The 23,925-nt window shown below is 45.8% G+C and overlaps 1 protein-coding gene across 1 annotated transcript in view; it reads left to right on the top strand.

Moving 5' to 3' along the window:
• The window catches only part of Cit (citron rho-interacting serine/threonine kinase), a 171,778-nt gene that overhangs the window by 9,801 nt on the left and 138,052 nt on the right, over positions 1–23,925 (top strand). The window contains exons 4-5 of the mRNA XM_040731524.1: positions 5,832–6,007; positions 13,548–13,649. Of these exons, the coding sequence (XP_040587458.1) occupies positions 5,832–6,007; positions 13,548–13,649 (278 nt within the window). The remainder of the gene's footprint in view (positions 1–5,831; positions 6,008–13,547; positions 13,650–23,925) is intronic.

Below are 23,925 nucleotides of genomic sequence, written 5' to 3' on the forward strand. Positions count from 1 at the left end.
CTGTCTTCTTTTGAATATGTAAATTATCAAGCAGGCAGTTGGAGGGGGCAGAATTTGGAGGAACTAGCTCCAGCCCCTTCGTTAGACTTGAGACCCCGGGGACCCTTAAGAGCAGTCAATCATAGAGAAGCGGTGTATAATCAGGGGCTGGTGTCGTTGGAGTGGAGACTTTTTTCTAGAAGATGATGTTCTGGGAAACCGTTTCATATTTTTGAAGAGGCTTCCTGGTGAGGACCCTGAAGAGCCCTTGATTGAAATCCGGTGATTATGTTAGTATGAGCTCCACCCCTGCCCCGACCCCTTTGAGTTTCTGTTTCAGAATGTGAACTTTGCTTTTCCATGTGAAGAAGGGTCCATCAGCTTTCACTGCCCACGTTTGTAGGAGTGAAGGTTTTTTCCAGAGCTGCCAGAGGAAATGGGATAGAGGGGTGGTCATATGTGGTGCTGCCCACTGATACCCCTGACCTTGAGCCAGTGGAGGGCAGGAACCGGGTGTCTGGGAACAGGGGAGGCATTGTTGTCTCAGTTGCAGTCTGCATTGATTAACTGTGGACATGCGTTCTGATTGCATGATTAAGTGATTTTGTCATCGTGTGGCTATCATGGGATGCTTACACAAACCGAGGTGGTTTAGGCTAGTCACTTTATTTGGCTATTTCTCTCACTCTCTTTGTTTTTTTTTTGAGACAGAGTTTCTCTGTAGCTTTGGAACCTGTTTTGGAACTTGCTGTGTAGATCAGGCTGGCCTTGAACTCACAGAGATCCACCTGTCTCTGCCTCCTGAGGGCTGGGATTAAAGGTGTGCTCTCTCTCTCTTTCTCTCTCTCTCTCTCTCTCTCTCTCTCTCTCTCTCTCTCTGAGACAGGATTTTACTATGTATCCTTGGGTGCCCTGGAACTTACTATATAAGACTGGGCTAGCCTTGAATTCACTGAGACCTACCTCCCTCTGCTTCCCAGGTGCTAGGATTACAGACATGTGCCACCACACCTTATCTATGAATTCTTCTAGGAAGTATTCTCTCTTGGGGCTAAGAGATGGTTAACCAGTTAGGAGCATTTGCCTCTATTACAGAGGACCTGGGGTTGGTCCCAGCATCCTCATGACAGCTTACAGCTGTCTAATTTCAGTTACAGGGGATCTGGTGCCCACTTACATAAAATAAATGCTGATATAATTTATATATTTTTAAGTGACACATGTAACTGTACATATTTGAGATATAGCATGGTGTTTCAATACCTGCTTATTTACTTACTTTTTAAAGAGTTATTTATTTTTCTGGGTGTGCTAACATGTCTCAAAAAACCAAACTAAACTAAAACACACTTGTTTATTTTTACATAAAGCATATGCTATAATATGTGTCAGTTATTTTGATTCTTTAATTAACAAAATTTGATGTTTATATGTGTCTCTGAGATCATCATGTGTGTGCACATGAATGCATGAGCTCAGGAAGGTCACAGCAGCCTCTTGCCACTTATACTCTGTTTACCTAACAGTATACTCATTGAACAGATATTTGTCAAGTACCTGATACACACCAGATCCAAGGGTACAACTGGGTGTCTTACCTCACTGTTTGATAAAGATCCAACAGAATTACAGTGAGCTAAAGATGTCTACCACCCAGGCACACTGCAGCCAGTCTAACTTGTAACACCATGCATCACAGACATACTTATGATGGTGCTGTTCTAAACAACCCTTCTGTGCTTGCTGAGAACCCCCATGCAAATATAACATGTACAAATATATGTAGTGCTTGATAATGGTAATAAATGACTATCCTACTGTTTCATGGATTTGCTATACTATCCGTCTGGCATCTCAGCACACACCTGCTTTCTTAGGTGAGCATAAAGAGAGTGCCAAGCTCCTCGGGCAGCAGCCTGCTATGTGTCTTGGAGTCACGAGGCTATGCAGAGAGACAGAGAAATGGTAAATGCTCATTGTGATGGAGGGGTGCTACCCTGACCTAATTGTGACACATTAAAGTATGCAGGTGCAGGGCTGGAGAGACGGCCTGACAGTTAAGAGCACTGGCTGCACTTCCAGAGGACCTGGGTTCAGTTTCCAGCACCAACTCAGAGGCCTACCACCATCAAGGTGATCCAGTGCCTTCTTCTGACATCCAAGGGCATTGCGTGCACATGAAGCAGACATGCAGGCAGAAACACTCATACACATAAAATAAAGTAAATGATCTTTCTTTTTTCCTTTTTGGGCAGGGCCTGCCTACATAGCCCTGGCTGTCCTGAAGCTCCTGTTGATGCAGGGTGACCTTTACCTTATTTCCATATTGGTTCTGATGGAGGCTTAGGTTTTTGTCATGAGTGTCTCCGTGCATATCTTTTATGAGCGTGTATTGAGGGTTCTGTGAAGGATGGATTCCTAGACCTTGAAAGACTGGACTGAATTTCAGGGAGGGAAGCTGTCCATTCTGCTGGGTTGGCTTTTTGCCCCTCGCCCCCATAGGTCCAGCGGTCTGTCTAATAAAACCACAACCCGGGCTGTGTTTTCATTACAGTGCTCTGCGTCTTTTGGTTTGCCTCAATATTCAGTACTCTCAGGACCCATAAACACTAACTAAAAGTTAAGAAGGATGATGAGCCCATGTGGTTTTGGGGTCATAGAAGCAGCTGGTATGGGGAGAAGCAGTGAAGGACTCCCCCATTTTTCTCTTTTAAAATAGCCAGGGGCTTGACTTTTAGCATCTCACCTATCCACCTTAATAATGCAGAAGTCTTTTGGGAAGAACGTAGAGATTTGGAAAGCTGTCTTGCAGTTCTGAAGGTATCATCATTTTTGCCCAGAAAGCAGTTTGTCTAAAGTGTGTGATTTAGATGCCTGGTTGTCCCCAGTGATGGGCCCACTGCTACTGAGTTGTGCAACATCGTAAGCAATTTTGGGGCCCAAGGCCTGAAAGAAAATGAAGAGAAATTGGCCTTGTGTACAGCAGCAGTCAAGTCAGGTTCAAACACAGAAAGCTGCAAGCCAGCATATTTGGTTAATTACAATTCAGTACTCAAATCCTTGAGATGAAGGAAGCTCAGGATGGGACGGGGCAAGGCAGACAGGGCTCGGTATGGTACTGCCCGAGTAAAGGGGAAATACTGTGTGTCTCCCAAGTTTGCATTCATGTGTGTCCGTGTGTGGAGGACAGATTGCAAATAGCAGGAGTCAGTTCTCTTTTTGCCCCCACGTGGATCCTAAGGATCCAAACTCAGGGCATCAATTGCTTTTACTCACCTGGCCAAGTCCATGATCCTAGGTCTACTTTTAAAACAGTGAATGCTTGTAGATACTCTAGGGTGGTTCCCCAAGGGACCAAGATGACTTCGGTATGACTGGCCAACATGAGAGCGGGGTCAGAAGACAGCCAGTACCATGGAGTTGACCATATTTGCCTTCCATCCAAGGGAATTCAGCTCTGTCTTTGCAAGAGAGAAAGGGGGTGGATGATAACAATGAACATTGGTGCTGGCTAATTCATATACCACTCATGACTGTGCTGTGAAAGGTGTTAGGATTAGCGGCAGAATCAGTGATAGGGTTAGCGGCAGAGTGCCTCGGCAGGCCTAGGCCAGGGTACAGGTCTCACGTAAGAGGTTTATTGGGGGAGGGGGAGCAAAAGGCCATTGCAGAGTGGGGACATAAGAGAGAGCTAGAGCTAGAGACAGACAGAGACCAGAAGACAGAGAACAAGCAAGAGAGAGCCATGATGTCAGGAGGGACCTTTGAAAGGGTACACGAGTCACATAGGTAAAATACGCAGCTTGTAGCAATTGTGGAAATGTGCTGCACCTAGCGGTGGAGGGTGATGACGTGTCTGGTGTCAGGCAGGACTGAATCCCTGAAGGGTGGGCTGAGTCTTCCTTTTGGTTCCTTTCATCATGAGAACAACATGTGGAGATGATGTGGCCTTAGGTTGGGGTTTCCATGGGGAACTGGTTCCAGTCCCCCCTCCCGCCGAAAAACTGATAGCCACAGATGCTGAAGTTCCTCAGATGGACTAGTGTAGCACTTGCGTATAGCGCACACGTCCTCTTAGACTTGAACCTTCAGGTTGCTTGGGATGCCTGCTGCAGTGCCTCTGCAATGCAGCCTTGGTGTGAATTCAGGGTAGATTTCTGTTTGCCACAAACTCAAGTTCTGCTGTTTTGAAACTTTGTGGAATGCTTTCTGTTCTGAATGTCTTTAAAGTCTTTTTTTAAAAAATTATTATGGCATGCATGTGAATAGGTGCATCCCTCACCGTTTGTATGTAGAGGACAGAAGACAACTTTTAGGGGACTGATTTCTCTCTACTGGGTCATTCAGGGATGAAATTCAGGTTGTCAGGCAAGCTTCTTTACCCACCAAGCCATCTCGCTGGCCTCTCAAATGCTTTTGATCTGCGTTTAGTTGGTGAATCTGTGGATATGGAGGGCAAGCTGTTTCTAACTAGTGTCTAGGGGACATTTCAGAACAGTCTCTTGGGGTGTGTGTGTGTGTGTGTGTGTGTGTGTGTGTCTCCATGTGGCATGCATTTGAATGTGTAGGTGTACAAACCCACAGAGACACGAGTAGAATGTCAGTTCTCTTTTTCTGTTATTGTTTGCTCACCTTGTTGTCTTGAGACAGGGTCTCTCACTGAACCACAAGCCTGCCAGTTTGGTTAGACTGCCTGGCCAGCGAGTCTTTGGGATTCACCTATCTCTGACCTCTGGTGCTCGGGTTACAGGCGTGTGCCACTATGCTCAGCTTTTTATTTGGGTGCTGAGGATTTGAACTGAGTTCCTCATGCTTGCAGAGCAAATGTTCTTATTCACTGAGCCTTCTTCCCAGGCCCAATCTTTCAGCTTTCAATGCGATACCTAACTATGGGATTCTCTAGGGTAAGTTTTTTTGGTGTTGGGATTTGAACCCAGGACCTCCTGCATGCTGAGTGCATGTTCTGCTACTGAACTACAGGAGAATTTGGATTGTGGGTGTTCCCTGCTTTCCTTTAGTTGTAACCTCTGTTTCTGATGCAGCTCCTCTGTTAATCACAGGGTTCCATTTTTAGGTTGTTACTACTGTTCCTTACTGTTCTTGCGAGCCAGTGGAGTCCTCGGTCATCCACAGATGTTTGTCTCACAGTGTTCATAAATGCCTTGGTGATCCCACACTGTCATGCCCTTAGTCCTGTACTTCATGCATTGATCTCAGCCTGAGCCAAGGGTCTTGGGAAAGGAACAAGATCACGTCAACAAACAAGAGTTGCAGGTTCATCTGGGTGTGTGGCTGTAGAGCAGATGTCAGGCCTCTGCTTGGGCCTGGGGACTAACCGTGTACCCTTTTCAAGCACCTCCCTAGATTAGGGCCTGGAAAGAAATTCTCTGAAACAATACAAAGGCCAGTGGCACAAACCCAGGCAGAGCACCTCTAGGTAGAACAGAATGATCTGGAATCAACTCCAAAGCTGGAAAACCAGGGGTCATGTCGATCATGTCACATTGTAATGCCAGTCTAAATGTCGCCAAGCTTATTTGACCCCAACACTGCCCCGCAGCCCTCAGAGGAAGAGGAAAAACATGGCATGTATGCTGCCTTCTTATTTTCTAAGTCTACAGGATTCGAATTATAGCTACCATGGAAACCGTACTTTGGAATTTCTGGAGCCCTTAATTTTAACAGATAAAAACACTTTTGTGCCGATTTTATAATTATTCATGATGGATGAGAAAGTGACTAAACGTCTTTTGACAGGGAAGGAAGACAGCACATTTTTCTTTCTTTTCTCCCCCTTTCACAAAGATGCTTGCATTTTTTCCACTTGGGTATAAATCTTCCATCTTCCACAGATTCCGACACGATAGCCGAGTTACGGGAGCTCCAGCCGTCAGTGAGAGACTTTGAAATCCGTAGTCTTGTGGGTTGTGGTCACTTTGCTGAAGTGCAGGTGGTTAGAGAGAAGGCAACCGGGGACGTCTATGCCATGAAAATCATGAAGAAGAAGGCTTTGTTGGCCCAGGAGCAGGTAGGAGCATTCGGATCTCTGGTCCTTCCTCTCTCTGTACCAAATGTTCATCATAGAGACAATGACATGTTAATTTGATATCTAGGATCCAGTAAGATGTTAATTACACGAGCAAAAGGACCTCTGTTGTCCTTAGCTCTCCTCAAACTGGTGTTGATTAATTTTGCAGCCTCAGAAATGTCCATCAATCTCTTTGTCATGACTCTGTAGTTGCATTTTGTTTTAGAGCCACCTGGGGCTTTTAAGCTAACGATCTTAAGAGGATCTCTTGGAACTGTAAGCCTAGGGACACGCCTCATGATGGGTAAATTGGGCAGCATCCGCATGTGTGCATGCTTAGGTGCTCCTCCTGTGGGCACACACGTTTAATTTTAGAGCAGGCCCATGCAGAAGTCAAAATAAAATTGTGTCCCCTGACTGGTGAGTGGCTTGTTTGATAGCAGGTCACGCAGTTGTCTCTTCAGTTGTCCTTTTCCTTCCTTTGAGGAAAGCCTGTCCTCTCCAGACATATTGATTCATGGGCTGTGTTTTCAAGAGACAGCCGTCACCCTTGGAGTTCACAGAGTAATTCATTAGTTATAGGCATTCTAGTGCCCATCATGTGTCTGATAATGTACCCAGCTCCGTGGGAAGCCTGTGGAAGGCATTGGAGTCCCATGGCTGTTGCTTGCAGGGTTCAATAGCAGCCCCAGAAGTGGAGGGAAAGTGCAGATCTACCAAGCAGGTACTGACCAGTTAAAGCACCACTGAGGGGAGAGAGTTAACAGACTCGTTAGCAGTGGTGTAAGGTCAGTGTCAGGGGTGAGGCAAGGGCAGTCGGGGAAGTCCTTAGGATGAGAAGGAATGGAGGCAGGGGAATGATGGGGACTTGCCAGGTAAATGTGTGGCTGAGGGTGACATCCTGGAGGTGTGAGTTCTGGGGTACTACTCAGGTGTGTGTGTTCGTGTGTGTGTGTGTGTGTGTGTGTGCACGTGTGTGCGTGCCTGAATGTGCACATGTGTGTGTGCACGCGTTTGTGCATGCGCGTGCGTGCGTGCGTGCGTGCGTGCGTGCGTGTGTGTGTGTGTGTGTGTGTGTGTGTGTGTGTGTGTAGAGGGGGAGTGTTCAGTGGTTTAGAACTAATTGAGAAATGAAGATGTCTGGGCGGGCAGGAGGCCACAGTTGGGGGGAATCTCAACAATTGTAGCTTTTCATCATTTAAAAATTTTTCCATGTTAACCATTTTTACTGTAGGGTTCAGTGGCATTGAGAAGTCCCATCATACCACATAACCACTATCACCATCCATTCCTAGAACTCTGCCACTATTCTTGTGTTAGTCTTCCACCCCACAACAAAGTATGCAAGAGAAACCAACTTAGGTGGAAAATGAGCTGTTCTGACTCATGGCATTAGAGATTTTGCCCCATGGCCAGCTGGCTTCGTTGCTTTAGGCCTGTGGTGAGGCAGAGTATCACGGTGGAGGGCATGTGGCCACTGAGGGAGAGAAGAAGGGAGAGGGAGAAAGTGGAGGAGGAAACAGATCCATGGACAAGGTGGTCCTTCCCAGGGCATGCCTACCAGTGAGCTCCAACTAGGCCCCGCCTCCTACCATTTCCCAGTAACCCTTTGTTATGAATCCACAAATGGACCAATCCATTGATGAGGCCACAGTCCTCATGAACAAATTATTTCCCAAGGCCCCCATTTCTGCACCCCGCTGTATGGTAGTAACCAGGCTTTCAGCACATGAACTTTCAGGGGGCATTTCAGATCCAAATCATCACACTCCATAACAGAACTCAAAGACGCCTCTTTTGTTGCTTTTTTTTTTTTTTTGTCTTTTGAGACAGAAACTGCAGCAGAGGGTGGGAAGCTGCTTGTCAGAGTCCAAGCATGACACGGCTTCTGTGCTTGAGAATAAAGTGTGAGCAACATTACAGGGAGGGAAAATGACAAGACATTGCCTGTGATTAGCACGACAGGAGTGGGAGGCGCTCCCTCCGCTTCCCTGTCCAGCAAGGTGCTGCCCATCACCCCTGCTCACTCACTGAGTGCACACGATGCTAGCCAGCCTTGCAGGGCTTGCGTTTTAGATGGAAATAGTGCATGTTAAGACGAAACAAATCCAACACGCCACATGTGGGCAGACAACTGAGAGTCAAACAGATGCACTTTTCTCCAGGCCAGAGACCTGAAGTGACCATGGTGCAGAGGTGTGGGCCCCGTTTATACAAGGAGTTAATAAAACCAACTGTCATTGGTAAATGTATCACTGATTAAGAGGGTCAATGTAAGAGAAAAGCAGGGCTCCTAATGAAGTCACCGTGAGGATTTGGGATTTAAAGACACATAGAGAGAAGGGAGCATGGGAAGAGGCTGAAGGAGGCGTCAGAGAGGAGGGAAGAAATGGTATATCTAAAACAGAGCCAGTCACCTGGGAGAGACCATCGTGCTTGCACTGAGTGCTGTGACAGCCAGAAATGCTCCTCAGGGACCAGTTACTTTAATGGAGTCTTCAGGGCTGAGGCAGACTGAACCACCGTTCAGTGAGCATGGGAGGCTGGGGTCTGTTGAGATCCAGCATTCCCTGACCACCTCCCTGTGGTAGCGAACAGGATCAGCCCTCCAGCACTGTAAAGTACTGGGCTGAGCTGCCGTTTCCTAAGCAGCTTAGATTTAGCACCGGGGTTTCCAGGGTGATCCTCGGGAACATGGACAAGCTATTTAAAAACATTTCAGGGCAAAGGATGTAACTTGGTGGGTAGAATGTTGCCTAGCATGTTTGAAGTCCTGGGTTCAATCCCTAACACTACATAAGCTGGGTGTGGTGGCATGAATCCCAGCACTCAGGAGTTGAAGGGCTTGTGTGCAGAGGCCAAAGGACTTGGGTGTCCTTGCTGTCATTTCCCACTGTATCCTCTGCAGACAGGGTCTCTCACTGAACCTGGAGCTAGGCCATCATTCAGTGAGCCCCAGTGAGCCTTCTGTCTCTCCTACAGTGTTGAGATTACAGGAGAACCTGGCTGCGCCGGCCTTTTAATATTTACTTGTTTATTTGATGTGTATGCTAAGATACCAATTCAAGTTTTCATGCTTAGATAGCAAGTATGCTAGCCACTGAACTATCTCTCCAGCCTCTAATAGTCTTGAAGCACACCCTTTCCTTTTAGGGAAACTGTGGTTTTGTTCTTTTTATTTTTAAGTTTTTAATTCTTTTTTTTCCATTTTTTTATAACTTTAATTTTAAATAGCTTGCTTCACATGTCTATCCCAGTTCCCTCTCCCTCCACTCCTCCTGTACCCCCCCCACCATCCTTCCCAGCCTCCTACCCTATCCCCACTTCCTTCCACATAGGGGATATCCAGAGTCTGCCATTTCGCTCAGGGCAGGTCCAGGCACTCCCCTAAGAGTCCAGGCTGAGAGATCATCCCTCTTTGTGTTATGGACACAAACGGAGTTCATTTGTATGCCAGGGATAAATACTGATCTACTGCCTAGGGCCCCATAGGTTTCGCAGGCCTCCTCACTGACTCTCACGCTCAGGGGGTCTGGATCAGTCCCATGCTGGCCTCCCAGCTATTGGTCTGGGGTCCAAGAGTTCCCCCTTGATCAGATCAGCTGTCTCTGCTGGTTTCGCCAGCCCATTCTTTGCCCATTTGCTCATTGCTCCTCTCTCTCTGTTACTGGGTTCCTTGGGTTCAGTTCAGTGTTTAGCTGTGGGTGTCTGCCTCTGTTTCTATCAGTCACTGGATGAAGGTTCTGGGGTGGCACATAAGCACCCACTGGAAGAAGAGATGGGAAGAAGACAGAATAAGAGCTCACTCAGCAATAGAAAGACCAACATGACTCCACCAGAATCTAGAGACCCAACGCCAGCAAGACCTGAAAAGCACAACATAGATGAAGCAGAAGAGACAGACCTTAAAAATTATTTTATGAAAATGATAGAGACCCTCAAAGAGGAAACGAGGAAATCCCTTAAGAAATAGAAGAAAAAAACAAACAAACAAAAAAATACATGAAGTGGAGGAAAAGACGAGCCAAAAAATTCAAGAAATAAACACATCTCTTAGAGAATTTAATTCTTTTAGAGATAGATTTATTTACTTATGTTTTGGATCCCACGGAACTACAGTTATATATATAGGAGCGAGCCACCATGTGGGTGCTGGGAATTGAACTCAGAACCTCTGGAAGAACAGCCAGTGCTCTTTACTGCTGAGCCATCTCTCCATCCCTCTCTTCTTTCTTTCTTGTTTTTTTTTTTTTTTCTTTTTTTGGTAGTTTTGAGGACTGACCTTGGGGTCTGGAGCATGCTAGACAGGCAAGTACCCTACCACTGAGTTACACCCCCAACTCTTCAGTTTTCTTCTTGAGGGCTTTCAGCTGATTGCATGAGGCCCACTGAGACTACTGAGGGTGGTCTCCTTAAGCTGCTGAGTGCAGCTCAGCTCTCAATCTGTCAATCAACTATAGCTAAACAACACCTCCATTGCAACATCTACTAACCTAGGTTAGTGTCTGATTGAGTAACTGGTGTTTTGGCCTTTCCTGATTTCTGTATAAAACTACTTACCAGAAAATCAGCCCCTCCCACCACCCGCATGGACCAAATGACTTGAAAATGCATCTGTGTACTTAGTATATGTGTCTTATGGCAGGGATATTTTCCCATGCGCCATCACACAACCAGAAAATTAGCAACAGCCCATTCCTCTGACCCCATTCATATTTCACCATTCATCCCAATCACATCGTTAGAATAGGATCCAGGGTTTTATTTTTGTTTTGTTTTTGTTTTTTTTTTTTCAAGACAGGGTTTCTCTGTGGCTTTGGAGGCTATCCTGGAACTAGCTCATATAGACCAGGCTGGCCTTGAACTCACAGAACCGCCTGTCTCTGCCTCCCGAGTGCTGGAATTAAAGGCATGCCCCACCGCCCAGCAGGATCCAGGCATTTAGTCCTTCTGTTTCTTTGATCTGAGTTGGTTCCTTTTTTTTTTTTCTGAATTCCTATGACCACTCTGGTTCCAATGACAGCAGGCCAGTTATTCCATAAAATTCAAACTTAGCTGCTATGCTTGTTGTCCAGGTTGTAGATGTGGGGTGTAAATATCACAAAGAGGGGGATCTTTTCCTATTCCCCCACAGCAGATGGCTCAGTTCCAACCAACCACTTTCTAGATATGCGCATATAGCTCGCCAGATGAATGTGGTGCCTGCCATTCTTCACGGGGAGTTGCTCTTTTCCCCTTAGTATTTTATGGAGACGGAACTCCCTAAAAGGACAGAACTATTCCTGATGCAACCCTCAGTGTTGCATGGACTGTGTGGACCGCCCTTTCCATTATAGCCAGTGGGTGCAATCTGTCATGCCCAGAGTGTCTCCAAGGCAGCTCTTCAGATCGGCTCTTGTCTCTTCTTGGCAGATCCCCGCCATTCTTGGGTACATTTCTTGTTCTCTGGTGAGAGATGTTCAGGTTTACCCTGCAGCTGCTTTCCCTGTATGTCTCCAGGGATTCCTAGTCAGTGGAAATGGTCCTTAGAGTATAGATCTTGGAGCTGAGGAACAGCTCGGTAGTAGCAAGCACACTGCTCTTGCAGAGGACCTGAGTTTGGTTCCCTGCACTCATGTTGGGCAGCTCCCAAACTCCTGTAAGCTCCAGTTCCATGGGAGCCACTGCTCTCTTCTGGCCTCCTGCAGGCACCTGCATCACATGGCACAGACACACATACACATAAACAAATAAAAATAAAAATTAGAGGCCAAGATTTTGTTTTTCTTTGAGGCAGCGTTTGTCTATACAGCCTTGGTTGTCCTGGAACTCGCTCTGTAGACCAGGCTGGTCTCAAACTCACAGAGATCTCTCTGCCCCTGCCTCCTGAGTGCTGGGACTAAAAGCATGTGCTACCACCACCCGGCTAGAGGCCAGGATGTTAACACTGGGTTTGCATTTTTATTGAACTGTCACGGCTCTTAGACCTCTCCTGGGTCAGGCTAAGGAACACATGTTTACATGTACAGTATATAGCTGCTTATAAGTTCCCATGTGTACACTCATGTACATGCAAACATACAGACACATGCATTTATGAACACGTATTTGCTTCTGTATGTTCATATAGAAAACCATGTTCACACAGTTACCTCTAACTCCAGTCCAACTTTACATCTCTCCCCCGAGTCTTTCTTGTCCCTGTGCTTGTGACTTATGAGTCAGCTCCCTGTTACTACCACCCGTACTTGAGATAACCAGCATATAAAGAGGAAATGTTTACTTTGGCTCATATTTTGAAAGTTTCAGTGTAGGGCCGGTGGCCACACTGCCTTTTTTTTTTTTTAAGACAGTTTCTGACTATGTAATCCCAGCTGGTCTGAAACCTCTCTAGATCTACCCGCCATTGCCTTCTGAGATCTGGGTTTAAAGGTTGAGCCACCACATTGCTTTTGGGCCTGTGGCGGGGAGTCACAACTTGTGAGAGGACATGGAAAAACTTCATCTGTGGCTGGCATCAAAATAGAGAGAGATGAATGGGTTGGGGTTTCATGATCCCTTTCAGGGGGAACCCCCCAATGACTGGGAGACTTTCTTACAATGTTGTGAGCTGAGGACCAATCCTTTATTTAACTCATGGGTCTTTGGGGGGTTGGACAGTTATCCAAACCATAGTAACTCTTTCTCTGACATTCCACTTGGACTGTTTTCTTCTTCTTCTGCTGCTGCTTCTTCTGCTTCTTCTTCTGCTGCTGCCAGGCAGTGGTGGTGCATGCCTTTAATCCCAGCACTTGGGAGGCAGAGATGCCAGCCTGGTCTACAAAGTGACTGCCAGTTCAAATCCACACAGAGAAACTCTATCTTGAAATCTAAAAAAAAAAAAAATTTAGATTTTATGAGCATTCTGCCTGTACATGTATGTACATACATATGTATGTATATAGGTATGTGCACCATGGGTATGTCTTCAGAGTCTAGAAGAGGATGTTGAATTCCCTGGAACTGTAGTTACAGGTGGTTGTGAGCTATGATGTGGGTGCTGGGAGTTGAACCCAGGTCCTCTGCAAGTGCAGCAAGTTCTCTTAACTGCTGAACCATCTCTCGAGCCCTTTCACAGTTTTCTTACACCAGCACAATCCCATCTGTCTTTGTGGCCATAGCCTTGTCTCCTCACCTGTAGCCCACCCTGGCCTGCTGCCACACCTGCTTGCCACTGTCCTCACTCTGCATGGGCCTGGCACTGGTTGCTCTCTGACTTTCCTACCTGGCCTGGATTCATGGAACCTGTTCGAACCATCCAGGAAGTGAAGGTGGAGAGGAAGAGAAAGATATTTAAGTCTGAGGGAGTGAGTTGACTTAAGGAGCGATGTAGCATACATGACTGGACGGACAATGTGTGCCTGGTCAAGCTGAGCCTAGGAGGTTACCACACTTGCTCTGCTAAGTGATTTTTTTTTTTAAACCTGGAAACATCAATTCAGACTGAAAGGCAGGACAAAGGCTATTTCCCCTTCACATTTAGTTCTAATACAATTATCTAAAGAGTTTCTTTTCCCTCCAGGTTTCATTTTTCGAGGAGGAGCGAAACATATTATCTCGGAGCACGAGCCCTTGGATCCCCCAATTACAGTATGCCTTTCAGGACAAAAATAACCTTTACCTGGTGAGTCTTCACATCCATCCCCGTGGAACGAGCCAAGGCTCTGATACTCAGATACCGTGGATTGAAAGCGGTTCTTGGAGATGTGGTTCGTGACACCGCTCACTCATTCAGTCGATTTTCTGACTGCACGTTTCCCGTTTCTTGTTCTGAAGATTAAGAGCTGACCCACTTAGAAACAGCCTGCAGTACCGTGGCTACAAAGGGCAGCAATGAAAAGTCATTTAATTGGGAATGGTCTCTAACTACCTTTAATGGAATCTTGATTTAATTAAATTAAGTCAATTAATTTAGTTTTTGAGACAATGTCTCATTATGTAGATCTGGAATTTGCTGCATAGACCAGGCTGGCCTGGAGTAAGTAAACAGAGAATCAGTCACTTGCTTCTGCCCACCCAGTGCTGGCATCTGGCATTAAAGACGTGCTACCACGCTCGTTTCTTGCTTTTTAATTTTTAAAAGTTAAGGTAATAATGCATGGTTGATGTAAGAAAATATAGCCTGTTTCCTTCTCACACTTGTGTGGAAGCCAGATGAGTTTATCTCATAGAATCAGAGAATAGGATAGTGGTTGCCAGGAAACGGGAGAGGAGAACTGGTTAAGGGGTAGACCAGTTAGACTACTATGAGTAGCTAGGTAAAATGGATAAGCTTTGGTGTCCTGTAGTGGCGGAGGGCAACGATCTCTAATAATTATTACATGCTTCACAATAACTAAAAGAGGAAGGTTGAATGGACAAAGCAGATGGAAGGTGGTGAGTTTAATTGTTTTGATTTGATCACTGTACATTGTATAAATTTATTGAGATATCATATTGTACCCCATGGCTTTGCACAGTTGTTAAGAGAAAATTAAAAATGCATACCAGTATCCCCCAATCCTACCCTAAAAATGCATATACTGGGCCAGTGGAATGGCTCAGCAGGTTGGGCTGCTTGGTACCAAGCCTGAAGACCTGAGTTTGACTCCTGGGACCTACAAGATGGAGAGACAGAATTAACTCTTGCAAATTGTATCCTCTGATGTACACACATGCACAAAGAAGTGAAACTTAAAAAGTTTTAAAAAAATGTGTACAGTGCAGATGTCTGAAGTGGAACCATCGTCTTTTGCTTTCTTTTCTTACCTCTCTGGGGAACAAATGCTAATGGAGTACATGCTCTTTCTGACCTTAACTGTGTTTTACTGGGGAAAAATGGAACACGTTGATGTAAATACAACCAAAAGGTTTTCTTTTGTTTGTTTTTTTTTCCCCTCCAGGAATGCCAGCACTTAGGAGGCAGAGGCAGTTGGCTTTCTGTGAGTTGCAGGCCAATCAGGGCCACATAGTGAAACCCTGTCTCCAATATCTTTGATGTTACTACATAGTGCTATACTTCGTTCTTTTGGTCCAGCATCCATCCGCTTTACCACTGAGCAACACCCTGACCTCCAGTTCAGCACTTTGGATGGTGCCATAGTTTTCTCTGGTTCTATACCTTGTGGAACACCAAAGTTCATTTGGGGTCCTGCTTAGGTTCTTAGAGGGTTAGGTTCTTAAATGTAAGGTGTGTATTTTAGAAACAACCTTTGTTCCTGGATCAGTCCCTGAGGTGAGACTCTCATGTCACCTTGGGTGGGGCTAAGGAGGCTTGTGGAAGGATGCAGGGAGCTGGTTTTTGTCTTAAACTGCCACTGGGCTTTTTTTCTTTTCTGTTTTGATGATGTCACTGCCTCTGTTTCTGATCTGGAAGAGTTGGCCTATTTGCCTTGGCTCCTTATGAATTTCAGTTTCTTTCTGGGTTTTGGTGGTTTGAGAAAAGGTCTTGTCATGTACCCAGGCTGGCATCCAACTCAAGGGTCCTGTGGTCCCAGCGTTCCCTGTCAACATCTGAGGTCATGTCCCAGACTACTGAGGTTGTATGATAGAAATCATATGAGCTACTTTTTCTTTCCAAAACCAGAAAGTTTCTGAATCCAGAATCTCATTCTATAGCAGCATAAGCGTCTTCGTCAGTCACTGAATTACTCTCACTGTGTCCCCTGGGCACCTCTATGGCTTGCTCCTCCTGAAGTTGAACACTAATTTGTAATTCTGGGGCAGGATAATTGCAGGTATATTTTAGCTATTTAAAAACAAAACAAGATTCTGCTTCTTGTACCTCTTGCTTGACCATCTCTTCTCTCTGTCCCCTCCTCGGTTTCCATTTATATACATTTCTGTGTTAACCTCCCTGCCATCCATCCTGCCCTTCCCCTAGGTCTTCCACACTGTGCTACCGAGTCATCCTGCTGTCAGAACTCCACCTGTCCTCCGGATACCTCTGGGTGAATTCAGGCCAGCCACATGGTTGTGTTTACTAGGCCTTTCAAGCCCGTCCCTCCAAGTCTCTCTTTCATATCACCTTTGCCCCAGTACTTCCTTTGCTTTCGACCTTGCCTCTCATCTCCCTGTTTCTTCTTTCTCTGTTTCCTCTCTCTGGGCTGGGATCAGATTTTTTTTCTTTCAGAAATCCCTCCTGGGCATTCTGCTCCTGGGATGGACACCATGTCTTCTGTAGCCTGTACCCCCATGCCCATGAGTCAGGGTGAGTCCTCTTCCTAACTGGAGCGATTATGTCTTGATGCTCCTGGTAGATGTTTACTAAGTATATGCCTGAGATATACTCACAGGATGGATGATTGTTCCAGCAGAATTCAGGTTTACGTACAGATTTACCCAAATCATTTCATGTTAGCAGTTGGAGTTTAGACTAAAGTATGCAATTCAATATATGCCTAAATGAGATTTTTTTCTTTCTTTTTCTTCCCCCCAAAATTTGGAGTACTATGAGGAATTTGAACTTGGGATGTTTTCAATTTTGGTGCTTAAAAATACTTCTTTGCAGCCGGGCGGTGGTGGCGCACGCCTTTAATCCCAGCACTCGGGAGGCAGAGGCAGGTGGATCTCTGTGAGTTCGAGGCCGGGCTGCAACAGCCTCCAAAGCAATACAGAGAAACCCTGTCTCGTAAAACTAACCAACCAACCAAACAAACAAAAAATACTTCTTTGCAGTGACATCCCATTGATCTTGGCTTGTCATTTTCTGATGCACAGCAGAGGTAACAAATTCCTCCCAGTCTCTGGTTTCCACCTATCAAGGTTAGGATGTAATCCTGGCAGCTGGCCCATGGAAGCAGAGCTTTGTTGATGTGGCTCATGAAAATAATCTGTTATATCATGTGGGATATCAACCTTCACCAGTGCCCTTCCACAAAGATGTTGATTTCTACAAAGAAAACATTGTTTCACAGCCCGCCATTTGTAGTGTGGTATCTGAATTCTTTTGCAAAATCTTTTGTATTGATATCTTTCATGCTGAGGGACTTCTTCAGGCTGCCCTGGCTCTCAGATTGAACTTGACACTCTGAACCTCTGTAATGCGAGTTTTAATAGATCTTAATAATAAAAACCTAGAGTCAGATCTTAGGGGGTGAAAGCTGCAAGATCAGAGAAGTAGAGCATCCAGCCACTAGAGTTCTTACCTCGGCAAAATGGTGACTGAAAAGAGACCAACTTCCTGTGTCTCCTTCCGCCTTATATTCCTTTTTCCTCCCAGTCATCTCACTTCCTGTCTGTCTGTACAGACTCCCTAGACCTCTATATCTGACCTTCAGGCAAGCTTTATTTGTTGGAGTATAAACAAGATATCACAACAAACCTCCTTTCTGTTTTGTTACTTTACATTTTCTTCTCTGTTCATCCCAAATGACTTTTCCCCCAGTTGCGTGTAGAGAGATACAAAGAGAGCCAACAGTTCATGCTGGTGGGGCTTGCTTGGTTGTAGGTATTGGTTTAGAACCAGGTTCCTTCCTCATGGTGGCTCCTCTGTCTCTTAGGAGGCTGTCCTTCATGTGATTGCTGTTGATATCCTTGTTCCAACTGGATGGTAAGAGAAGAGAGACATTTAGAGAAAGAAAATTCCCTCCACACAGAATTATGTATGAAATTATTTCCTCTAACGCTCTCTTAACCAGAATTTAGACTGAATATCCCCCTGCTTGGGAGACATGGCCATATGCTGTTTAGCTGCTAAAAATCCTTGTTGCTGACTTTTCATTTCTGTAACCAAATTCATGGGGGAACTGTTTAAAGGAGAAAGAATTTATTTCAGCCCACAGTTTCAGATTCTCAGTCCATCATGGCAGGGAGGGTATGGATGAGAAGAAGGACAGCTTATTATGGCTGCCAGGAAGCAGAGAAAGAGAAGAACTGTGCCCCTAGCCTGCCTCCCTTATCCCTTCCATCAGAACCCCCAGCTTGTAAGATACTATCACTTATATTCAGGATTGGTCTCTCCGTTTGCTTGACTCTCCCTGGAAATACCCTCACAGGTATATCCAGACATTGTGCTACTGTCTCCCACGTGCTTCTCAGTCCAATCAAGTTGCAGAAAGTCTGATCATCGCACTATGGAAGAGTGAGTGGAAGGGCGGGTGTGGGGGAATAGTCAATGGTCCTCGGGCTCCTAGCTCCACCTTCTGCATGCCTGTATCCAGGATGACACCTGGTGGAATCCTCCTTTTGTTGTGCAGTTGGAGGTTAGTTTTTCATATCCTCTCAGTCTCCAACCCACACACTCCTGCAGTTCTGTGGACAGCATTTCATATCTGTGTAGGAGCAATTTGGAAACGAGACATTTGTGCCTCAGACCCCAGGGCCTTCGGGGACACCAGCATTGAGTCAGGAGGAAGTTAATGAAGGCAGCGCCATTGTTTACCCTAGTACGATGTGGCAGCTTATGATAGCTTTGACAACGAGACATGTGCTGTTTTGATCTCTTGGCTAGGATTGTCTGTTTGCATGTTTCGTCCTTTGCAGCCAGGGTTTAGGAGACCCCTGCCCATCAGAAAACCTGGTGCTTAGAGGACCCATTCTTCTTCTATTGGTGTTCCTTGTTGCATCTCTCCAGAGCTGGTGCCTCTTTCAGCTTGAGTTTTCCCATTGGTGGATAAGGTAGTAATTCCTCTTTTTGGCTCCAATTCAGTTGCCTGCATGTGTTACTGCCATCGGGGTTCTTTGAGTTTGAAACAGTTGTTCTATGTTCAGGATCTGAGGCATATTTCAAGAGAGTGAATTAAGAGTTCTGTCCTTGTTAGGAGCCGAGGTTTAATTGCATGGCCTCAGTTTGTCTCCACCCCCAGAGTCTCAGATTCGGGAGGTCTGACTGGGTGGGTACCCCAGTCTGTATTTCTTCTCACACACTTCCATGTGGTGCAGCTGCTGGTCCAGCAGCGTCTCTCAGAACTGTTGCCTTTTAGCCCCAGGCCTCTGGTTTCTGACTTGCTTCTTTATCTACCCAGTAACATAATGTACACATCTGCAGTCTCTTGTGGTTCGAGGCCCAGGAATGGGCCCTTTCCCCTTACATGCTGTCAGCCTTGGGGATTTCCATCATTCTGTGTTTATTATTTCCTTTAAACTGATCCTTTGTCAGTGGCCCTTCCCTAACTCACATCCCTAGTTACTTGGTTGGGTGTACTGTTTCTTTCCCAATGTGATCCAGTACTCTGAAAGGTTTTTTTTGTTTGTTTGTTTTGTTTTGTTTTCTCTGTGTGTCCCTGTAGACCAGGCTGGCCTCAAATTTAGGGATTGGCCTGCCTCTGCCTCCCAAGAGCTAGGTAATTTCTTTTTTTAAATAGATGGCTGAATTGGGCTGGAATTCAGACCTTCAGAGGTAAAGGCTTTCTCTCATCTCCTAGAGGTTACCTTGCCTTTCCAGAAAAGCAATAAAAGGTCTCTGTCAGGGGCCACTTTCCTTAGAGGAGTCTCATGCTCCCCAGTGACGAAGTTCAGAAACACTGGGCAGAGCACACTGTGACTCCATGGGCACCATTGCATTCTGTCATGGTGCACACTGAGTGTGTAAGCATTTCAAGGTGACATTTCTGAGAGGTGGCTTGCACAGCATGTCTCTGCTGATGCTCTGTGCAAAGTGGAGTAGAACTTGTCTTAGTCTATAACTTGCTAGTGCTATAACGAAGTTCTCGAGACAGCCTTGGTGAAGACTAGAAGTTGATTTGGCTCTCTACTCTAGAGGCTTGGAACTCCAAGAGTGTATCACCAGCATTAGGTTGGCATCTGGTCATGCATGATAGCTTGGTAGAGAGTGTCACATGCTAAGACAGTCACAATGTGAGTCTGTCTCTCGTTAGAAAGCCACTAATGCTATCATCACACTTACACGCAGTCTGTGTCTTTATCCCTAATTACCTCCCAAAGGCACTACTCCAAATAGCATCATTATGTAAATTTGGGGTTAAACAGTCAACGTGTAAACATTTTTTCCCTATTCATGTGTGTGGGCACACATGTATGTGGTTGTATGTGTGTGTGTGCATACACATGGATGTCCAAGTGTGATGTGGGGAATCTTCCTTGATTGAACCATACTTTATTCATTGAAGCAAGGTCTTACGGTTGAGCTCAGAGTTTGCCAGCTTGCTCTGTGGATCCAAATGTTGGAATTGCAGGCAGGCCCTACCACTCCCATCTAGCATTTCCATAGGTTATGGGGATCTAAACTGTGGTCCTCATGCATACAGCAAGTGCTTTACCTACTTCATTGCTTTAAGCCATCTCTCCAGCCCCATCATGTGAAGTGTGTGTGTGTGTGTGTGTGTGTGTGTGTGTGTGTGTGTGTGTGTGTGTGTGTGTATACCCTGACATACTTACATACTTATAGAGGTCAGAGGACAACTTTTGGGAGTTAGTTCTCACCTTCTACCATGTGGATTCCAGGGAATAAACTCAGGTCCACAGACCAGGTGCCAACTGCCCATTCCTGATGCACTGTGTCACTAACCCCAACATGTGGACTTTTGAGGATACATTCAAACTATAACAATACTAAATAACTATTAAATATTCATACATGCACACATGTTCATATAGACACATTTGTCCTTCATTTTGACTTCAGAACAATGAGTGGAAATTGCCACTGCCATCCTGGGAGTATAGATGTAAAACCCAACAGAGAAGCATCCGATCCTTCCAAACTGAACATGTGTAAGATCTGCCCTTTAATTAGCATTTGCAGCTGCTGCTGTGGAAGGGTCTGTCTCTGTCGGCCAGAGAGTCTCTGCGTTGTAAGAGCAAGTCCTTCACAGCTCCAAGCCAGGCTCGTCTGTCAGCTGCTTTGCAGCCTCTGTTGTCAGCAGGGTGGCCACACTGTTTAGGCCCATTTTGCCTGAGGGCTCTTTCTCACCGTCTCTTCTCCTCAGCTTTTGATTGCTGTGATTTGGTGATTTCCCCACTTGGATGAAATCTCCCATCTGTGTAGGAGATGTCTCTGGTTCTTGCAAGGGTGAAAGGTCATTGTTTCAATGCCAATGGTCTGGTTATTTTCCAGCCCTTTATTGTCTGTGATCTTGTCTTGATGTTCAGAAAGCCTCTGAGAAGTCGCTGTAAAAGGTGTAAGCAGAAGTAATGGCTGTATTCAAGCCAAGGTCCATTCAAGGGCACAGGGATTCAGGAACTTTGGATATGACTGGACTAGGAAAACGAATTGGTTGTGCAGATCATCAATAATGGTCCCAGCGCAGTGCTGGGTGAGTAACACCAGCAACACTCCTTAAAAATGCATTCACTGGGAGCTCTTGAATCCCAGACTGATGGCTGAGAGACCAGCAGGAGACTGATGCAGCTCCATGAATGTAGTGCCAGGGAGGAGGCCACAGAAATCACTGGGGCCTTGGGTAGTAGATCAGTGTTCACCATGGTTTATGAAGGAGCTTTGGGAGCCCATTCCTAATAGAGGGATGCTTTCTCAGCCTGGACACATGGGGAAGGGTCTAGGCTCTGCCCAGGATTAAATGGCAGACTTTAGAGATCCCCCCCCAGGGAGGGTGAGACCCTCCCTGGGGAATGATGTGGGGATTGGGTGGGGGGCTAGGGAGCTGGTGGAGGGACAAGGGAGGAGGGGTGGGAGAGGGAGCTGGGACTGACATGTGAAGCATTCATGTTTCTAATTTAAATAAAAACATATATTGAGAAAAAAAAGAAAAAAAAATACTGATCTACTACCCAAGGTCCCATGGATTGCCAAGGCCTCCTCACTGACACCCAAATTTAGGGGGTCTGAATAAGTTCCATGCTGGCCTCTCAGCCATCAGTCTGGGGTCCATGAGTTCCCCCTTGTTCAGGCCAGTTGTTTCTGTGGGCTTCACCAGCCTGGTCTTGGCTCCTTTGCTCATCATTTCTCCCTCTCTGCAACTGGGTTCCAGGAGTTCAGTTCACTGTTTAGCTGTGGGTGTCTGCCTCTGCTTCCTTCAGCCACTGGATGAAGCTCTAGGATGGCATGTGGGGAGGGCCTAGGCTCTGCCCTGGATGTGAATGACAGCTCTGAAGATCCCCCATGGAGGGCCTCACCCTCCCTGGGGAGCGAAGTAGGGATTGGGGGTTTGGAGGGGAATTGGGGGGGAGGGCAGGGAGAAGGAGCTGGGATTGACATGTGAAACAAGCTTTTTTCTAATTTAAATAAAAAAAAATCTAAAAATATTAAAAAAAAATAAAAAAATGCATTCTCTGGATGAAGTGACTCAGCCAGGAAGGCTCTTGTCCTAAAAACCTGATGGACTTGAGTTCAATCCCTGGAAACCATGTAAAGCTGGGAAAAGAGAACCAAGTCTACAGCATTGTCCTCTGACTTTTACATATACTCCCACACACATATGCAACAATAATATTATAAATAGTGTGGGAAAGTACATTCCTCAGCTTGGTGTGGTAATGTATGTCCACAAGCCCGGGACTCAGGAGACTGAGGCAGGAGGATTGCAAGTTTGAAGTTAAGAGTGGTTAAGAGTGAGGTTAAATCTCTTAGTTTGTGACCTTTGATGAAGACCTTATCAACCCCTCAGCAGGGCACCATCTCTCATAGTCCCAGATGTTTGTGAAAGACCCCATGTCCCAATTCTTTATCATCCCTTTTAAGTTCAACAGAATGGTAATTGATTACACTTGGGTTGATTCCACACAAACTGTGTCCCCTGTGGGCTCCGTGTATCCCAAATGAGACCTACATGCTATAGTGTAGTCGTGGGCTGTGGAGAGTCTCGGGCTCCTCGGAGTGACTCTGGATGCCCAGAGCAGTTCTGTATTGTGCAGTTGGAGATTTTAGTATGCTAATTGGGGACTGTGCTGGCTCATGAAGTTTGATTAGGCTCTCTGATAAAGATCCATCCTACTCAGATGCTTGTCATTTAGGGTGTCTATTTTGGCCCCAGTCATTGAGCGCACAGGCTAGCAGCTGTTGTCATTTTTGTGGCTTGTTTTCTCAATCAATCTTTGGCTTCTGCAGACATGGGAGGTAGTTTGACCCTAGGAAAGATGAATCTAGTTTGGGTGGCCATCTCGCAAAAAGGAGTGAAGAACACATATCATTGTCTCTTTGTAAGAAATTCTGGTTTTCTGGAAAATTTCTGCTGGTTCTACCAAACAGAAGAATCTTCAGGAGTTGACATGTGAGCTCACCAAAGTTGCCAACAGTTGCGGTAGTTTTGACTCTCTCAGCCTTACACTTGGAAGCCATTCTGGTTCACATAACAGAGCCCAAGGAAGTCTGTAACAGTGGTGCGTCATCATAAATATGCATTGTTCTTATTTTTAAACTATATGTATTCTGAAACTATGAGTGCGTCTGCTATTATCTGTGAATTTCCTTTTGCTGTTTAAGACCCTTTTAATGGCAATATATATTTAAAGCAGACTTACAAATTAGCATTCACCCACATCCCCAGGCCTGTGGAGAACCAGGTTGGGATGAGTGGGTGAGCTCTAGCAAGCCAGGTGGCTCCTGTGGGCTCCTCTAGGGCTGAGGTGAGTAGCTGACGTCATCGTTATTGGCTGTGCTGCGAATATGGAGGAAATAGTTTTACCCCTTCTAGGTGTTGTACTTGTTGGTGAATCAGTTTGCTCTGAGCAACTGTGGTACAGAATGGCATCTTGCTCTCCCAGAGCAGTAAGTAGTCCAGTGTGTGCAGAGCATAAGCCGTGTGAACAGGTCAGTTCGAGGGCTATAAGAGGATGTTCAAGTCCCTGACTTCCCCAAAGGTATCTGGCTCCAGGCTGGCCTGGTGCTGGGTGGACTTCCTGAAATATTTAGGAGGACCAACCTGGGACCTCTGGGGACCTGTACAGAGGCTCTCCATCTGACTTGTTCTAGTTGGTGCTCTGTTGCTGTGATAAATACCATAAACCAAAAGCACCTAGGGGAGGAAAAGCTATATTTCATCTAATGCTTTCAGGTCACAGTC

The sequence above is a fragment of the Mesocricetus auratus genome, unplaced genomic scaffold (assembly GCF_017639785.1).
Source record: "Mesocricetus auratus isolate SY011 unplaced genomic scaffold, BCM_Maur_2.0 Super-Scaffold_100025, whole genome shotgun sequence".
Lineage (NCBI taxonomy): Eukaryota > Metazoa > Chordata > Mammalia > Rodentia > Cricetidae > Mesocricetus > Mesocricetus auratus.